Source organism: Adiantum capillus-veneris, chromosome 10, assembly GCF_014529385.1.
Source record: "Adiantum capillus-veneris isolate H3 chromosome 10, ASM1452938v2, whole genome shotgun sequence".
NCBI lineage: Eukaryota > Viridiplantae > Streptophyta > Polypodiopsida > Polypodiales > Pteridaceae > Adiantum > Adiantum capillus-veneris.
The window spans coordinates 45,052,855-45,070,514 of record NC_140940.1 but is presented as its reverse complement, the minus strand read 5'-3'; the positions used below and the strand labels follow the sequence as shown (position 1 = coordinate 45,070,514).

The 17,660-nt window shown below is 43.2% G+C and overlaps 1 protein-coding gene across 2 annotated transcripts; it reads left to right on the top strand.

Moving 5' to 3' along the window:
- Positions 1 to 274: 274 nt before the first annotated feature.
- LOC147448773 (uncharacterized) lies at positions 275 to 3,470 on the top strand. 2 transcript variants are annotated; one of them, XM_086521272.1, is made up of 3 exons: positions 275 to 2,354; positions 2,437 to 3,050; positions 3,151 to 3,470. In XM_086521272.1, exons 1-3 carry the CDS (start codon positions 999 to 1,001, stop codon positions 3,152 to 3,154), a joined length of 1,974 nt encoding a protein of 657 aa, XP_086377398.1. In that variant the 5' UTR covers positions 275 to 998; the 3' UTR covers positions 3,155 to 3,470. The 2 variants fall into 2 exon arrangements, with proteins under 2 accessions (XP_086377398.1, XP_086377397.1); XM_086521271.1 differs by having other exon boundaries at positions 411 to 2,354; positions 2,437 to 3,470.
- Positions 3,471 to 17,660: the final 14,190 nt, after the last annotated feature.

The window sequence follows — 17,660 nt, the reverse complement described above, 5'->3', positions numbered from 1 at the left end:
CTTTTAGGTATTCCCGATGGGCCCGCAAGTAAAACGTAAAAGCCCGACGAGCCCGTAGGGAAAATGGAAAAGCCCGGCGGGATTTTAGGGGTTTCCAGGTTGCCCTAAACCGGATTCTTTGTGATCACGTTTTAGTGTAATCATGTGAATGTGTCAATAAGACCTTGTGATCACAAAAAAATTATCGTAATTACGTAAATATTAAATCCCTGCCCACAACGTGACGCGAGGGGATCGACGGCTAAAGTGTTTCGGGCCGTTCGATGCATGTTTGTAAATTCGGGACATTTGATAAGTCCGAGGAGAAAAGTAAATTCGGACACGGGTATAAATTCGGGGAAGGAAACGTCCCATGTCTTGAATCCACAACGTCCCCACCAAAAGCCATATGCACTAACCACTCCGCCCACTTGCATTCATTGAAATATAGGGGATTTGAGTATGTCATATAGTAAATGAAGGGGGGATTTGTAAATTCGAGTCACCCTATCACCATTGATCCATCCTGCCCATGCTAGTGTGAGATAGGGTGGATCCGCACGATAGGGGTGGAACCCCAGCCAGTGATGATCAATTTCGTCTTCATGCAAAACTGCAGCCAACAATACTTTTGTGTAGTTCTTCAAAGCGGCAGGGGTAGAAGAAGAATTCTCAAACTCTGCCAATTTCGGCAGAGTTGAGAAGCTTGGGCTTCGTTTGCTGATGAAAGCAGGCTGGGGCTCTACCCCAGCCCGTGGGATCCGCCCATAGTGAGGAGGTAGGGAGTAATAAAAAATTTGATTTGCCGATATGTAGGCTAGGACAACCCAAGGCCAAACTTCAAAGAGCTAGAGCCTAGAGCCTAGGCCTAATAGAACGTGCAATTTTAGCAAGCCTTTTGACTATCGAGAGTCGAGACTCCAACGAACAGGCGACATTTTATCAACACTCAGTCTACACAGTGTTCAGCGCATTCTAATTTCTAAGAGCTGTGCAATGTATCCCCATCCTCTCCTTTGATGATCCCTGAGACACAGACGTATTATATGGAGAAGACACGATCCCCTCTGCATAACCCCCTCCTCACAGAGCCCCATGGCTTCCTTACCTCCATCCCTGACTTCGATTTTGGAATCGCCACCGCCACTGCCGCCCTGCGGCTGAAAGAGCCCGATGGCTTCCTTGACTCCATCTCCCCCTACGATCTCAGTATTGTCACTCAGCCCAGTACCGCCACAGCAGGCACTGCGACAAATTCTACTGCAGGATCGGCAGCTATGGGCGTCTCTACCACGGAGGAGCCGCCCGTGGCATCTAATGCGCCCTGGAGTTTCTTCGAATGTGGCTCTAATTGCTGGTGGCAGTGCCTCTGCCATCGAAGCTGTTGGCGGTGGGGGCGCCGCCACCGCCTCCGCTCTCAGGGAACCACCCTCCTTGTAAGTGCACGCACTTCTTATGCCGCCCGTCTCTACAGCCGCGTCTTTTCTAATGTGCAAAGTGTTGGTAGTAGTGTCTATTCATCGCTGCGAACTCTCCATAGCCTAGCAGCTATCAGCAGTCATGGCTCCTCAAACCCTCAAACGGCCAAGAAAAAACCTTCAGCCGTTGACATATATGAGAGTAAGCTGCGCAGGACGAGGTGGGCGGCGCGAATTGTAGGTTCTTTTTACAACCTCGCCACATTCCTCTCTCTCTGTAGTCTCACATGGGCTTCTGTCGTCCTCCTCGGCGCATTTGTCAGCTACCTCCGCTTTGTTGATTATGCCATGGTCACCTCCTTACTCCTCCTTGAAGCCATCCGCCTCGCCTCCGCTGCCTTCTTCACAATCCTGCTCACTCACGGCCTTGCCCGTCGAAGCCAGGATCCAGAAAACATCATCCATGGCAGGGATGACCATTACCGACGCGCGCTCGCTGCTCGGATCGTCTCTTCCATCCTGCAAGCAATTTTAGTATTGCCCAGTTTTATTTGCCCCATCATACGGTTCCCGAACATTCAATACGAGGAGCGTAATCTTCATCTTTCCCTCTTGATCTTCTACATCTTCATCATCACCAATGCAACTGTATCCTCCGTCACTCTCATATGCTCTTCTGCATCCTTCATCTTCCTCAGGGACCGCAACGATCAAAGCATTCTGAGGTACTACGACGAGCTCCTGCAGAGAGCAATAGGCTTCGGAGTAATTCGAGCAGACGAGTTCGAATTCTTCCAATTTGCATACAAGATGCTTGGAAGGGAGTATGCTAGAATTGTACAGCCAGAGGCAGTGGTGAAGAACCATAGGAAGCTTATAGAATATCTTTACAGGCATAGGCTAGGACAGGACTTTCTGCCAATTTTCATGGACGAGGGTGATGCATTTGTCCAGCAGGTAAAGGAAAGTGTCACACATGTCAATCTTCTTTCAAGATGGAGAGCTGGACTCAATCTTGTGCTTATTATTCATGTTGCAGGCTGCGGTGAACATGGCGGGGTTTTGGGCAGATCCAAGCAAGAAGGTGGGGCTGGAGGAGGTGAAGCTAGCACAGAAGGTGCTGAGCAAGATGGCAGAAAAGGTAGGGGCAGGGCAAGTGGGATGGGCAGCCACCAATAGCTTCGGCGGAGTGGCGAGGAGGTATCCGCACATTCTAGCGCAGACGAAGACAAGGGATGGGACGCCATTGCAGGACAGGCTAGCAGAACTTGTCGATGGGAAAAGTTCAGGGTCGCTGATATATGTGAGGACACTTGCACTATTCTACCATTATAGCTATGAGAAAGGGCAAGTGGTGCCCATTCTGCAGCAGGAGAAGGAGCTGGTGGGGAAGCTAAGGAATCTGCTGAAGGAGACGAGGGTGCATCGGGCGCGCTTGTATGCAGCATATCTGCTGTATTTGATGGGGCATTTGGATGAGAGGTGCTATGATGCTGTGTTTTCTATTCAGCCCACTACAGACAGGTACTGGTTTGGAGTTGAAATGGATCTGCTTCGCTTCATCAGAGGCAAGTGCCGTGACACCAATGATGTGGTGACTGTTCCCAAAGGATTTGTCCGCGAGGACGACAACATTTGCCCCAAAGGCATCAGGTATCTCTGATAAGTACAACCCTCTGCTTAGCCTTTGTATTACACACCTCTAGTGTATTATAGATAAGTTAGTTAAACAGCTCTCCTAATTTTTGAGTAGCTAGCCTCAGCACTATATGACACGGGATGTTGAATCAAGTGCAAGCGGTGGGATTGCCGACGCTGAATTGAAGCCCATTTCTAGCGAAGCTCAGATGTCGTCTGTTAAACAACTCTCCTTGTATTGACATGTCTTACCTACTTGTATTGACATGTCTTACCTACCTACCAGAGCCCTAGCCCAAGACTTAAATTTTGAAGCGAAATTGACATTCGGAAAGGTTAACTTGCAATGGCCGGTGGGCCGTGACATGTAATCGCCATGCGGTTGTATTTTGTATGGTTTTATTCGTTAAGCCTTTGGAAAAACCCCTTTTCTTATTTTCTTTAAAAATGCTTTGACTAACGTGATTGACCATGAAGGAGATGTGGAGACTCCAAGGTCCAAGAGGCCCCCCACACAGAGGGGGGTAATTTGTTAATTAAAGATTTTTTAGTCCCTCTTTTCACATTCATAAGCAAGGTAAAAGCTGATTTGTTATTAGGGTGGGGGATAGAGCAACTGAAGCCCAAAGAGGTGTAGTTAACCTCACAAGAGGGGGTAACAAGCGATTATGTGCTTGGGGATTCTTCAATTAGATTTCTTTTCATGTTGAAAGATAAAAAAAAAGATTGTATCTGAGTTTCAAATAGTGTTGCATCTTTCTTGTATGAAAAAGTTTTTTTTACTAGTCACATCTTCCTTTGCACGTCTTTTGAGAACCATTTTCTTTCACTCCTTCTATAGCTATCTACTAACTTAATATGGCGGAAGGGGGAGCCCTTTACACGTGTCGCAATCTGCGACTTGAAGACTAAAGTCCAAAACTAAAAAAGCCCCTTTGCACGAGATAAAGAAGGAGAGAGGGGAAGAGAGAGAGGCCGCCGAAGGTGGCCGACCGTACTAGTACTATATATAATCGAGCTTAAAACTTTCAAGGACTAAAATGTAAAACTTTCAAATATTTCACGTATTGTATAATGTTGAGCTAAACTCTCGCACGTGACACTTTCATGTATAATTTTCTTTATAGTCCGAGAATGTGCATATTGCATGTTGTAGCTTTGCACAAAAGATCAGAGTCTAATGATCTCGGAGTCGATTGACACTACCTACACCTTATGTGGGGTAGCATGAGAGTGCACAAAGAGAGAGAGAGAGAGAGAGAGAGAGAGAGAGAGAGAGATGAGTCCTAGATGCATCCATATGTCACTTAAAGGGTTACTCTACTATTCCTTTTGAAGACCATAAACAAGCTCCAACCCTCCAATTTAATACTTTGATATCTATACTACTTCTTTATTGAGCTTGAGAAATCTTCGAGAACTAAAGCTTTCCACGCAAAAAAAAAAAATTATCTCTCTCTCTCTCTCTCTCTCTCTCTCTCTCTCTCTCTCTCTTGCACGTGCGTAAGAGAAGCACCACTTTTTTAGAAATGTAGAACCTCATAGGCATTGACAATCGAGACGGATATCTCCACTATTCCCATGCCACTACTGGTTAGGAAGCATGAGGTTGGTATATTGGCTTGCGAGAGTAGTTAGAACCACAACGCCACAAGTCTAGGGCTCATGATCTCAAATCGGTGGACACACACACACACACACACACACACACACAGCACTCGCATCCAACCCCCATGGCTGTTAGGAAATAAGACGTAGCTAAATAGATAATTGAGTAGATTACTTAATGGAGAGAGACAGGTTTACATACACGATATTATAGAGTAGAGAGAGAGAAAGAGAGAGTACACACGATATACGTGGTTCACCCAATGTGGGCTACGTCCACGGGAAAGCAGCCACTCAATGGTTTTAGTACTTCAAAACAAGAAGTAATTTACAAAGGGATTATACCTTTAATAGAGCTCCCACTTTGCTTCACTCTCACCACCTCACACCCACCTTGTTGCATCAACTTCACACTATGAAATGTGTGTGGAAATGGCTTCCTTTTATAGGTCAATAGGGTTGCCCTCTCTTATGAGAGGCAGCCATGTGTAGCCGCCCTTGTGTGAATAAGTCCAAATCGGACCCTCCAATCCGTCCATGTGTGCCCGCCCTTGTGTAGACAAATCTGCTTTTGAATTTGGCCACCGGTCATTGACTTCGGTCACCGGTCATCGGCCATTGACTTTCGACCATTGGTCACCCGCCATTGACTACCAGCCACCGGCAAACCGACCGGTCGTGTTTCGACCACTTTTCGGCCACCGTCCGACCATAATATTCTGGCGAAAAAGAATATTCCGGTGAGGAAAAAAAAGTCTTGGGGGTTTCGGTCCCTAAAGTTTCCCTTGAACTTTGACTGTGAAAATTTTGGTTTCTGACGAGTGATTTTTCTTCACGCACGTTGGCTTCTCCTCATAATGAGGGCTTTATAAATATGCGTTTTTACCACAGAAAATTACAAGGGTAAATCAGGCTCCATACTTAACAATCTCCCACTTGGAGACTGATCTCCAAACCAAACCTGTGACTGCTTTCCATCTTGGCTTCTTATCCTTGAATGCCGATTGAAGATGAGCAAAAGCTCAACTTCTCCTTGTTGACCACCTTTGTAAACATGTCTGCAGGATTTTCACTTGTATGCACCTTTCCTAGCTTTAGCTGTCCCTCTTCCAAAAGAGTGCGTATGAAGTGATATCTCACCTCAATGTGCTTTGTCCTTGAATGAAAGGCTGAGTTCTTGCAAGATGGATAGCGCTTTGGCTACCACTATACAAGACACAATTGTCTTGTTTGAATCCAAGCTCTTCTAAGAATATGTGAAGCCACAGAATTTCTTTGCTTGCTTCCGTCATTGCTAAATACTCTGCTTCCGTGGTAGAAAGTGAAACCACTTTCTGCAGCTTTGAAGCTCAGCTTAGTGCTGTGCCTCCAACTGTGAACACATAGCCAGTAGTGCTCCTTCGAGTATCTTTGTCACCTACTATAACTGCATCAACATACCCTTCTAGAAAAATATTAGTTCCTCCAAAATACAAAGCATTTGTTGTTGTCCCTTTTAGATACCTAAGTATCCACTTCACAGCTTGCCAATGCTCTTTACCTGGGTTGTTTATGAACCTACTCACTACTCCCACTGCATGTACAATGCCTGGCCTTGTCCAGACCATACATACATTAGAGAACCTACCGCTGCAGTATATGGAACTTTAGACATATAGACTATCTCCTCTTGTGTCTTTGGACACATATCCTTTGTGTTTAAAGTGACCAGCCAAAGGTGTAGAAATTGGTTTTGCATTTTGCATTGCAAACCTTTCTAGTACCTTCTTGATGTAATCTTCTTGAGATAGCTTTATTGTCTTCTTCGTCCTGTCCCTTGATATTTTCATACCAAGTATCCTCTTTGCAGCACCTAAATCTTTTGTTGAAAAAGATTTAGACATCTCCTCTTTTAGGTCTTTGATGTCCTGCATGTTAGCACTTGCAATCAACATACAACATTAGGATGATAAATTTCCCATCTCCCTCGTGTAGACGCAGTGATCCGAGTTGCATCTTGTGAATCCATGATCCAACATCCATCGATCAAACTTCAAGTACCATTGTCTTTATGCTTGTTTTAAACCGTACAAGCTCTTCTTTAATCTGCAAATCATTTTCTCCTTACCTTTTACTTCATACCCCTTTGGTTGAAGCATGTAGATTTCCTCCTCTAAGTCACCATGAGGGAATGCCGTATTTACATCCATTTGCTCGAGATTTAAATCATGAGCAGCCACAAGGCTTAAGACAAGCGTAATTGAGTTCATTTTTACAACAGGAAAAAATATTTCATTGAAGTCAATACCTTTCTTTTGAGAAAAACCTTTTACCACAAGCCTAGACTTGTACCTTTTCTTCCCACCTTCTTCTTCCTTCACATTGTACACCCATTTGTTTTGAAGTGTCCGCTTACCTTTAAGCAACTCAACCAACTCCCATGTTTGGTTACGATGTAGTGAGTCTATCTCCAGTTGCATGCTCTTCGTCCATTCTTCTTTGGATTCATGTTGCATAGATTCTTCGTATGATTCTGGCTCTCCAAAATCTGAGATCAAGAGATGGTTGAAGGAAGGCACAAACCTTTCTGGAGGTCTACTTGCTCTTGTAGATCTTCGGGGAATAGGTTGAGGCTCCTCATTTGGTTGACGTTGTTGCACATTGTCACCGTTTGCAGTCCTTGAGTCTTCACCGTCCTCAAGCTCCATGTACTCATCAACTGTTTCTTTTGTTTGTTTTCTTTCCAAGTAATCTTTGTACATATCTTGTTCGTTAAAAATTACATCCCTACTCCTTAAGATTTTACCATCTTTAGGATTCCATAGGCGATACCCAAAGTCACCTTCTCCATAGCCAATGAAAAAACACTTTTTGGACTTTGCATCTAGCTTTGATCTTAGGCTTCTATCTATGTGCATGAAAGCCTCACACCCAAACACTTTGAGAAATGCATAATTCACCGGTTTACCTATCCATGCCTCTTCTGGAACTCCCCCATCCAATGACGTTGAGGGTGACCGATTGATTAAGTACACAGACGTACTTACAGCTTCCGCCCAAAGCGCAAGTGGTAGGCCTGCATGTAGCCGCATACTTTGTGCTCGCTCCATGATTGCCGTATTCATCCTTTCCAAAAAACCATTTTGTTGAGGTGTCATTGGGGTTGTCCTTTGCCTCCGAATGCCATTGCTAGCACAAAAGCTTTCAAAAGCTTGGCTGCAATATTCACCTCCATTGTCGGATCTGAGGCATTTCACATTGGTACCTGTTTCATTCTCCACAAAGGCTTTCCACCTTTGAAATATGGAAAATACATCGGATTTATTCTTCATGACATAAATCCATGTTTTTCTAGTCGCATCGTCTATGAATGTTACATAGTACAATGAGCCACCAAGTGATGGTGTACTTGCAGGACCCCAAACATCAGAATGAACCAACTCAAGTTTTTTATTTTTTCTTTCATGTCCTGATTTTTGAAATTTTACCCTCTTTTGTTTACCATAAACATAATCTTCACAGAACTCTAAGTCCACTTCTTTCAAACGTGGTAGAAGCTTCTTTGTTTGAAGGATTTGCATTCCTTTGACACTCATATGCCCAAGCCAATAGTGCCACACCGTACTATCAACTTCTGTAGTTGCTGCACAAGCTGAAGGTTGTGTGCTAACAGTACACAAGTAAAGTGTACCGACCTTTTCTCCCTTGGCAACCACCAAAGATCCTTTTGAGATCTTCCACCGTTTGTTTCCGAATGCAATTTTGTGACCTTCATCGTCCAATTGTCTTGTAGAGATCAAATTTTTGGGAAGAGAAGGAACATGCCTAACATCTTTAAGCTTCCATTCATTTCCGTTAGCAGTTCTGACAGAAACTGTACCTTTGCCGACAATCTCACAAGCTTCATCATCTCCCAAGTATACATACCCAAAATTACCTTTGGTGTAATCTTGGAAATGTTGCTTGTGTGGTGTCGCATGGAATGAAGCCTCGGAATCTACTATCCATGAATTAGATACATTGTCTAATGAGAGAATTAGAGAATCTTGCTCTACTTTACCTGCCACATTGGCCTCCGATGTTGGCTTGTTGTCTTGAGAGTCAGTCTCCTTCTTCTTCTTGGACCAACAATCCTTCTTGACGTGGCCCTTCTTGCCACAATTCCAACATTCAAGAAGTGACTTTGTACGTGACTTGCTCCGTCTTGAGCGATCACGACCCTTTTGGTTTTTGAACCTCTCCTTAGGCCTTCCTTTTGTTTCCACTGACAATGCAGCACTTGATGATTATCCTATGCTTCTCCTTCGTATTTCCTCGCTTAGGAGAACACCCACAACATCATCAAACTTAAGAGTATTTGTGCCAAAAATAGAATTACTTACAGCCATCACAAGGCTGTCCCAACTATCCGGTAGAGATGATAGTATAAGGAGAGCTCGCACTTCGTCATCGAAATTGATTTTCACCGATCGAAGTTGACTTATGTTTGTGTTAAATTCATTTAGGTGTTCTGCAAACTGAACCATTCTCTGCCATCTTTAGATTGAACAAGCGCTTCATAAGAAATACCTTATTGGATGCCGATGGTTTCTCGTAGAAGTCGTCAAGTGACTTCATCAAGTCCTCCGTGGTCTTCATCTCCGAAACATTGAAGGCCATCGTTGACGCCAAGCTTAACCAGATTGTTCCTAGTGCCTTTCGATCAAGGAAAATCCATGCTTCATCTGCCATCGTTGCGGGATTCTTTGCAAGACCGCCTAGTGGCAGATAGAGGTCCTTCTGGTAGAGATAGTCTTCAATCTGCATCTTCAAATGTTGGTAGTTTTTGCCATTGAACTTTTCAATCTCGAGCTTCCCTTCCTCCGCCATAACTCCAGGAATCCTTTCCTTGAGATAACTTAGCTACGAGAAAACCTTGCTCTGATACCAGTTGTTAGGAAATACGACGTAGCTAAATAGATAATTGAGTAGATTACTTAATGGAGAGAGGCAGGTTTACATACACGAGATTATAGAGTAGAGAGAGAGAGAGTACACACGATATACGTGGTTCACCCAATGTGGGCTACGTCCACGGGAAAGCATCCACTCAATGGCTTTAGTACTTCAAAACAAGAAGTAATTTACAAAGGGATTATACCCTTAATAGAGCTCCCGCTTTGCTTCACTCTCACCACCTCACACCCACCTTGTTGCATCAACTTCACACTATGAAATGTGTGTAGAAATGGCCTCCTTTTATAGGCCAAAAGGGCTGCCCTCTCTTATGAGAGGCAGCCATGTGTAGCCGCCCTTGTGTGAATAAGTCCAAATCGGACCCTCCAATCCGCCCATGTGTGGCCGTCCTTGTGTAGACAAATCCGCTTTTGAATTCGGCCACCGACCACCGGCCATTCAATACCGGCCACCGGCCAACCGACCGGTCGTGTTCCGACCACTTTTCGGCCGTCGTCCGGCCATAATATTCCAGCGAAAAGGGATATTCCGACGAGGGAAAAAAAAGTCTCGGGGGTTTCGGCCCCTTCCGGCCCCTAAAGTTTCCCCTGAATTTTGGCTGTGAAAATTTTGGTTTCTGGCGAGTGATTTTCCTTCACGCACGTTGGCTTCTCCTCATAATGGGGGCCTTACAAATGTGCGTTTTTACCACAAAAAATTACAAGGGTAAATCAGGCTCCATACTTAACAATGGCAGTTGTGGGAGTTCCCTTTTAGTGCTCCTCTGCATGTGATGAGATTGGCTTTGCGATTATGCTTTTAGGCCTTTCATTTCTCATCTCCCTACCACACAAGTGGTGTCATCGGTGGCTTCTCTTATTGTGCCTTGCTCAGCTACATGAGGGACGTTAGGAGCCAAGGAGGTTCTTCCTACACACTCACAACATATCTTCCATTCGAATGTGTAAGCTCAAGGTTTTGAAATATATAAATATTGTGGAAACTATTTAGTTTGCAAAGATAAATGAAACCAATTATGTTACTTTTCCAAGCAAATAGACACCTTCTTAGAAGTGGAAGCAAGATAAGCAAGTGTCAATGTGTTACCACGATAGAAAGATCACGCCCTGTTGGTATAGAAAGCCCTAAAAGAAAAAGCTCATGTAATGAAGAGCGAGTTTAGACTCTGTTGGGATCTGAGGTGTCTTTTGAAGAACTTGGAATTTTTTACAACTAAGGACTATGAGCTCAATATGTAAGTGAAAAACCAAGCTTGGCCCCCTACATGTAGGTACTATCTCAAGAAAGGGGAAGATAACTCAAAGATAATAGTAAGCTCTTGTATGTATAAAAGGGAACTGAGCAAAAGGGATACGGGATTAGGTAAGGTAGAGAGATAACAAAAAAGATATCACGTATGGAACTGTGTCAATATGTGAAAGAATAAGAAGGATGTTGCTATTGGTTATGACAATATGTAAGGGGTCCATGCGAGGCATGGTGTTATATTCAAGCCAAAAGTGAGGCAAATGCATTTTGATGCAGACATAAGAGGGAAAACATAGGACAAAGTAGGTTTACAGTAGTTTAATTTATAATCAAAATGGACTAAATTGTAGCAAAGTGTGGATGTGCATGTCTATATAGCCATATAGATTGAGTAGAATCCATCAAATGGATGGTGGCAAAGATAAATCCACAAAGGAGAAATGGTGGAAAGCTGTTAAAGTTTGTGTTTGTTGCTTACCCAAGCTACTATATTGAGATTAAGATGTACATAGTGTGAGGAAGGTTAGAATATTCTTGACATCGCAATAACATCAGTGAATCCGATAAGCTGGTGGGAATCTGGGATCTGGATGTTTCACGAAGGATCATAGGTTGTGACTTATTGCATGCCTTAAAAAGAGTAGAACGCTAAACTCTACCATTGAGATATGAATTATATAAAACAATATGCTATTCATAGATATTGACAATATAATAAGAGCATGAAACCCTCTAAAAATACCATTTTATCTTGCACATCTTTTTCTTTACTATTAAATAGCATAGTTGACAAGTTTCATAGTGGTTCTCATAAAAATACGAATACATGTTTTTTCTTTTTTTGCATTACCCATTGCATTGAACTTATTGCAATGGTGTAAAGTGAGAGCATAGGGAGATAACATGCATTAGCCCCTTGGCAATGACATGATACACACTATCAAAAGCTTACTTGGATACCAAAACAGGGCCACTTTATCACAGATGTGGTGACCACCCATGCCAAACAAGGTGCTCGTATAACTGAGTTGCTTCCCTCAAGAGGCTCAGTTATCTGCTCAACTTACTTATAATTGAGCCTCGTGTGACTACATCCTAAAGTCGGCTTTCTATAGTTGTTGCTAATCCACCATGTTAGGGATACCTAGTCCATGGGGCCTTGCCTTTGCGTTTAGAACCACAAAGCCCTTGGAGAACCCATCGTTTTGCGGCTCTTCTTTTAAAATTTTATGACCGCAGCAACGCGCGGGTCACATACTAGTTTATCTAATGCTTCTTTCTTTAACGTGTGATTATGACAGTAAAAATGGAATGGGGGTAATTTTTCGAGTGTGCAGTCAGAACGGATAACCCCCTCTTGTGTGGGGGTATTCCAACTCGTGGGTTGCAACGGGAGTCATGACTATAACTCTAAGAGATACTATGGATAAACTAGTGTGGATGGCGGGCGAACCTTTCTCTCAGATTTCGCGCAGGCTGCCTCTCTCTCTCTCTCTCTCTCTCATCATTGTGTGCCCAAAGTGCAGGCCACACCCACCCGATGAAGGGCATTCTTATGCATGACAGGGAGGGGGGGCCGGAATCCCTCCGTTCATTATAGATAGTATAGACTAGATGATGACCCATAACTATCTAGAGGGGCGGCACATGCACATAGTGGACCTCTTTTGTGTTGACAACAAAGCCACCAAGGCGCAGACCAAGACTCTATAGGAACAACAAAGCTTGCTCCTGAATCCCCCTTTCAGCATTAAGATCTACACCTTAATTGACATAAAATGATCAACACCATATTTCGAGTTAGATCTTCGAGTGAGCTCAACGGAGCGAGCTTTTTTTCTTTGAGTGCCGCCCTCCCTACCTCCCCTTCCTCCTCTTGCCGCCCATGTGATTCCTCCTCTTCCCTTCTTCCTCCTCCTCAGCCTCCTCCTCCAACATCCTTCCTCTCCTCCACCTCTTCTCCCCATCTACTCCTCTAACCACCTTCCCTTCCTCCAGCTCCTTTTCTAGAAACCACAATCACTTCCCTAGTCCGCCTATCTCCTACTACCTTCTTTCTCTCTCTTTTCTTAGTCACTCTATAACCCCTCTCTCGCTTTTGAAATAGTAATGGATACCCATGGAATGCCAGGATTGGCATTGATGAACTAACAAGAAAAGCCGATGTTGTACTTCTTGTTGAAACTTGGGAGCATGATACACAATGGATTAACGGCTTGGAGAATTACAATGTACATTCATTGATGTGATCGAAGAACCTTAAGCAACAAAGAGGACAAAGAGGGGTAGCATGTATGTTTAAGAAAGGATTGGAAGATTTTGTATCAATTGTGAAAGATGACAAGTACAAACATTATGTATGGCTAAAAATTATGACACCAAAAAGAGCACCCATTTTGTAGTCGGTTGCTACTTTTCTCATCATGATTCTCCCTTTTATGCTTGCATGGATAAAGATCAGCCATTTTTTTATTTAGAAGAGTACACTGCTTATTTCAAAGGTTAAGGTGATGTTATTGTATTTGAAGCTATGAATGCTCGCACAAAAACATTGCAACATGATACTCAATAATTTGATATGCCATACATTTGAGAGAGTTGGAGGAAGTTCACTTGTATGATCGTTCTTCAATGGAAGAGAAAGATCAAGATCACTATGGAAAGTTACTTTTACACATGTGTAATAGCACGGGTATGCTCATTGCCAATGGTGTATCTTTGTGGAGTGGAACCAATGGATTTACATGTAGGAGACATAATGGGGATAGTGTGATTGACTATATACTACTCTCCGAAGCTATCATGTATCACATAAAGAGTTTTATGTTTGGCCAATGGACCCTGGAATCCGACCATCGCACCTTATGTATTGACCTTTCATGTGGAGAAGCAACTAAGTATGACAATTTTAGCCAAAGAAAAGAGAATTTATCACTATGTATGGAGTTCAAACGGGCATAGATGTACATTGAAATGGTTGAGCAAAAATTATGGATGAAGAAGCTTCAATATGATGCACCATTGGAAACTAAATGAGAAGCTTTCAAGAAAGTTATTTGTTCTTGTGCTGAAGAATGCTTTGCTATAAAGCATCTCCATGGTATCAACAAAGATAGATCACGCAAAAGGTGGTTTGATAAAGAATGTCAAGATGCTCCAAAGTCCTTGATAAAGCTTGATGAAACTATGGACAAAGACAACTATCAAAGTCATTTGCATACATACAAGGCATTGATTCAAAAGAAGAGAAGAAGATGGAAAGTAAAGCAACCACTTTTTAAAGTCCAAGAAAAGGCACATGCATGTGGAAGATTTTGGAGAAACTTGAGGGGCAAGCGAGTTGAGAATTTTGGTAACTTGAGTCTTGTGGATATGTACACACATTGTAGGCAATTATATGAGCAAGCAAATGCTGAAAAAATGTCATTTTATGGTTCACTCCCATGTATGCCCTCCTTTTTTACTATTGACGATGTATGTGGTGGGCTTGAAAAGTTGGTAACTCGTAAAGCGGGATATCTTCAAGGTATCAAGCCGAAGATGATCAAATGGACAAGAGATTTTACCCATGAGTGGATGTGTGATATGTTAAACCTTGCACTTCCACATGGTATGCCTTATGATTGGAGTACTAATTGGGTTAAGCCTTTGCACAAAGGAGGGGATGTAAAGAATGTAAACAACTACCGGACTATAATGATTGGGTCTCTTATGGTAGAGTTACTTGGGTGCGGAGATGAAATTGAGTGCTTGGGCTGAAGATAATGACAAGCGTGTAAAGGGACAAGCGGGTTTTTGTCGATGCCATTGCACCATTAATCATCTTGTCACTCTTCGTGTTCTCATGGAGGAAAGTTGGTTGAAAGGAAAGCGATTGTATTGTTGTTTTGTGGACTTTAAGAAAGCCTTTGATATGATTCCACGTAACAATTTGTGGAGAAGGATGAAAGAACTCCAAGTGCCAAGTGAGTTTATGCTTGCAGTTTCTCGAATCTATGAGAAGGTGATGTGTCAATTGCGCATGGGAAGATAAATTTCAGAAATTTTTGTAAGCACTATTGGAGTTAAACAAGGATATCCATTGTCACCAACTCTCTTTGGTCTATGCATCGATCAATTGGAACAAATGATACTTGACTTTATGCTAGAAGAAGGCATTGAAGAGGTCACTATTTGCGATGCGATAATTATGCTTTTGTTGTATGCGGATGATGTAGTGCTTTTACCGCACACTTTAGAAGATGCAAAAAGCTTATGGTTGTCCTTGAGAACTTTTGATTGCATAGTGGGATGATTGTGAATGAATCCAAGACAAAGATTATGCTTGTGAAAACCAACCATAAGGAGAAGCCATGTATTGTGTACAACAATGAGACACTTGAAGTTGTTGAGAGCTTTAAGTACCTTGGCCTTGAGGTTCCATCCAATCACAAGTGGCATGAATGTGCTATGCGTCGTTTGGAAGCGGGAAAGAGAGAATTTTATGCACTTGAGAACATGTGTAATGCGGGAAACATCAAGTGTTGGGTTCTCAAGAAGTATCTTTTTGATGCATTGGTGACACTGGTTCTTCTTTATGGAGTTGAAGTGTGGGGCGGGAGGATCTCAAAGTCTACTTGGAAAGAGTTTGAGAATGTCCAAAAGCATTTTCTTACAAACTTTCTCCAAGTGAAGACACAAACACCATATATGCTCCTACTTCTTGAGTCGGGATGTCTTCCAATTGAGGTTATGGGCATGGAAAGGGTTGTGGAGTACATGATAAAGATGCGTCAAAACCCCTCACATCGACCTCCTGCAATTGCATGGGAAGCAAGCAAAAAAGTTCAAAAGACGCATAAAAGTAAGATCTTGAGCACGGGATGGATGCAAGACATAAAGAAGTGCTTTGGGAGATGGGATGCATTACACTTGCTACATGATGCTTCAATTGACTCCCAAGTGAATGAAGCTTTTCTACAATGCCAATGTACTACGGCTTGGGAGAAATCCGGTGGGTCACGCTTCATACATTACACCACCCATATTGCCCCCAACTACAAAACCATGTTCTTCACTGAAAGAGGAAACCGTACTCACACTTACATGCTTGAGCCTATCCCCTTGTCGGCGATGCATACTATCGCATCCATTCGGCTTAGCTCCCATTTCCTTCGATGCGAGATAGGGTGTTGGGGCAATGGAGAAGAGTCAAATCGACTATGCACATTATGCTCACTGCAAGTTCAAGAGTCTGAGTATCACACACTACTAGAGTGCTCAGCTTTTGGTCACATCCGAACTTGCTTCTCTCACATTTTCAGCCATAACTTAGACCTACACACTTTCCTCTCCCAGCCAAGAAACTTGGACTCAATTTTGGGCCCTGTAAGAAATGCCAACTCAGCATAGAGAGGTAATTATGAAAAATGCAAAAGTTTTTTTTCTGAATTCTATTTCTCATAGTACATATGTAAAAGTTTTCTCAATCTTTAAATGCATGCTCATACAAAATGCTTTTCGAGCGTCCAACTTAAGTGTACACAAAAATCCATGTCTGTGAATCTTAATGAGTGATGTGATGTGCGATGAGAGAAAACGCATAGGAGTTGTTAAGATATAGCATTTTTTAAGCCCATGGATGCATCCTGAACGTCCAAAAACCTTAGGATAGCTTGAGTCCCTAGGCTTAAAAATGCTATATCTTGAGCTAGAGACGTCATATTTCAGCGTTCTAAAGAGCTATCTGAAGGTTTTTGGACGTTCAGGATGCATCCGTGGGCTTAAAAAATGTTATATCTTAATCCTAGGGTCTCATGAGGTCAGAAACAAGCGAATAGAGGTCTCAAAGACCCCTCAAGGGCCTCTATTCGCTTGGTTCTGACTCCTTCATAGTCTTAAATAGTACTTATCAATCACTATCAAGTACAATCTGTTCAAATTGAAATTGCAAGTACTTCATAAAAAGGTGATTGATACTTGTGCGAGATGCATAAGTACAAGTACTTCACTTTATTGGATAGCAACAGCCGGTCATAAAAAGGTGTTCAACGCTTGTGCAAGATGTCATTATCAAGCGCCTTACTTTTCTGTAGTGACAATTTCACCAAAATGGTTTTCATGGACATTTTCAAAATGAGAAAAAAGGTTTTTTCAACGTAACGTTAGCCTTCTTTCTATTGGCTAAGGAGCATTCTCTCACTAGAGCTAAAAGGCCCGAAAATGAGTCCATTTCTTTCCTAATGTGTGGGCTCGCCATTGCGACTCTCATCACCGCAATTTTGGAGCATCAAGAGTCACTCATCTGCCACACACATAATACATCACATTTAGCTTTGGTCCCATAGGTCATATTTGACCTCCGAGGACGATAATAAAATCTCTCTCTCTCTCTCTCTCTCTCTCTCCACCCCTCTCTTGTGCTATATTCCCTCTATGCGTGTGTCTCTCTCTCTCACCCACCACCCCCCCTCTCTCTCGTTGTCTCCCCCTACCCCCCCCCCCCCCCCCCCTCTCTCTCTCTCTCTCTCTCTCTCTCTCTCTCTCTCCCTCCCTCCCTTTCCTTCCCTCCCTTCCTAGAGTGAGATCCACCCCCCTCCACCCCTCTCTCCCCCACATCTCTCTCTCTCTCTCTCTCTCTCTCTCTCTCTCTCTCTCACCACCCCACCCCACCCCACCCTTCCCTCCCCTCCCATCCCAGAGTGAGATCCACCCCCCCCCCCTCTCTCTCTCTCTCTCTCTCTCTCTCTCTCTCTCTCTCTCTCTCTCTCTCTCTCTCTCTCTCTCTCTCTCACACACACACACACACACACACACACACACACACACACTCACACACACACACACATGCGCTAA

Excerpts from the sequence above, each read along its gene's own strand:
- LOC147448773 (XM_086521271.1), top strand. The coding sequence starts at position 999 with ATGATCCCTGAGACACAGACGTATTATATGGAGAAGACACGATCCCCT. Across the intron at positions 2,355-2,436 it reads GTGATGCATTTGTCCAGCAG|GCTGCGGTGAACATGGCGGG; the intron begins GTAAAGGAAAGT and ends TTCATGTTGCAG.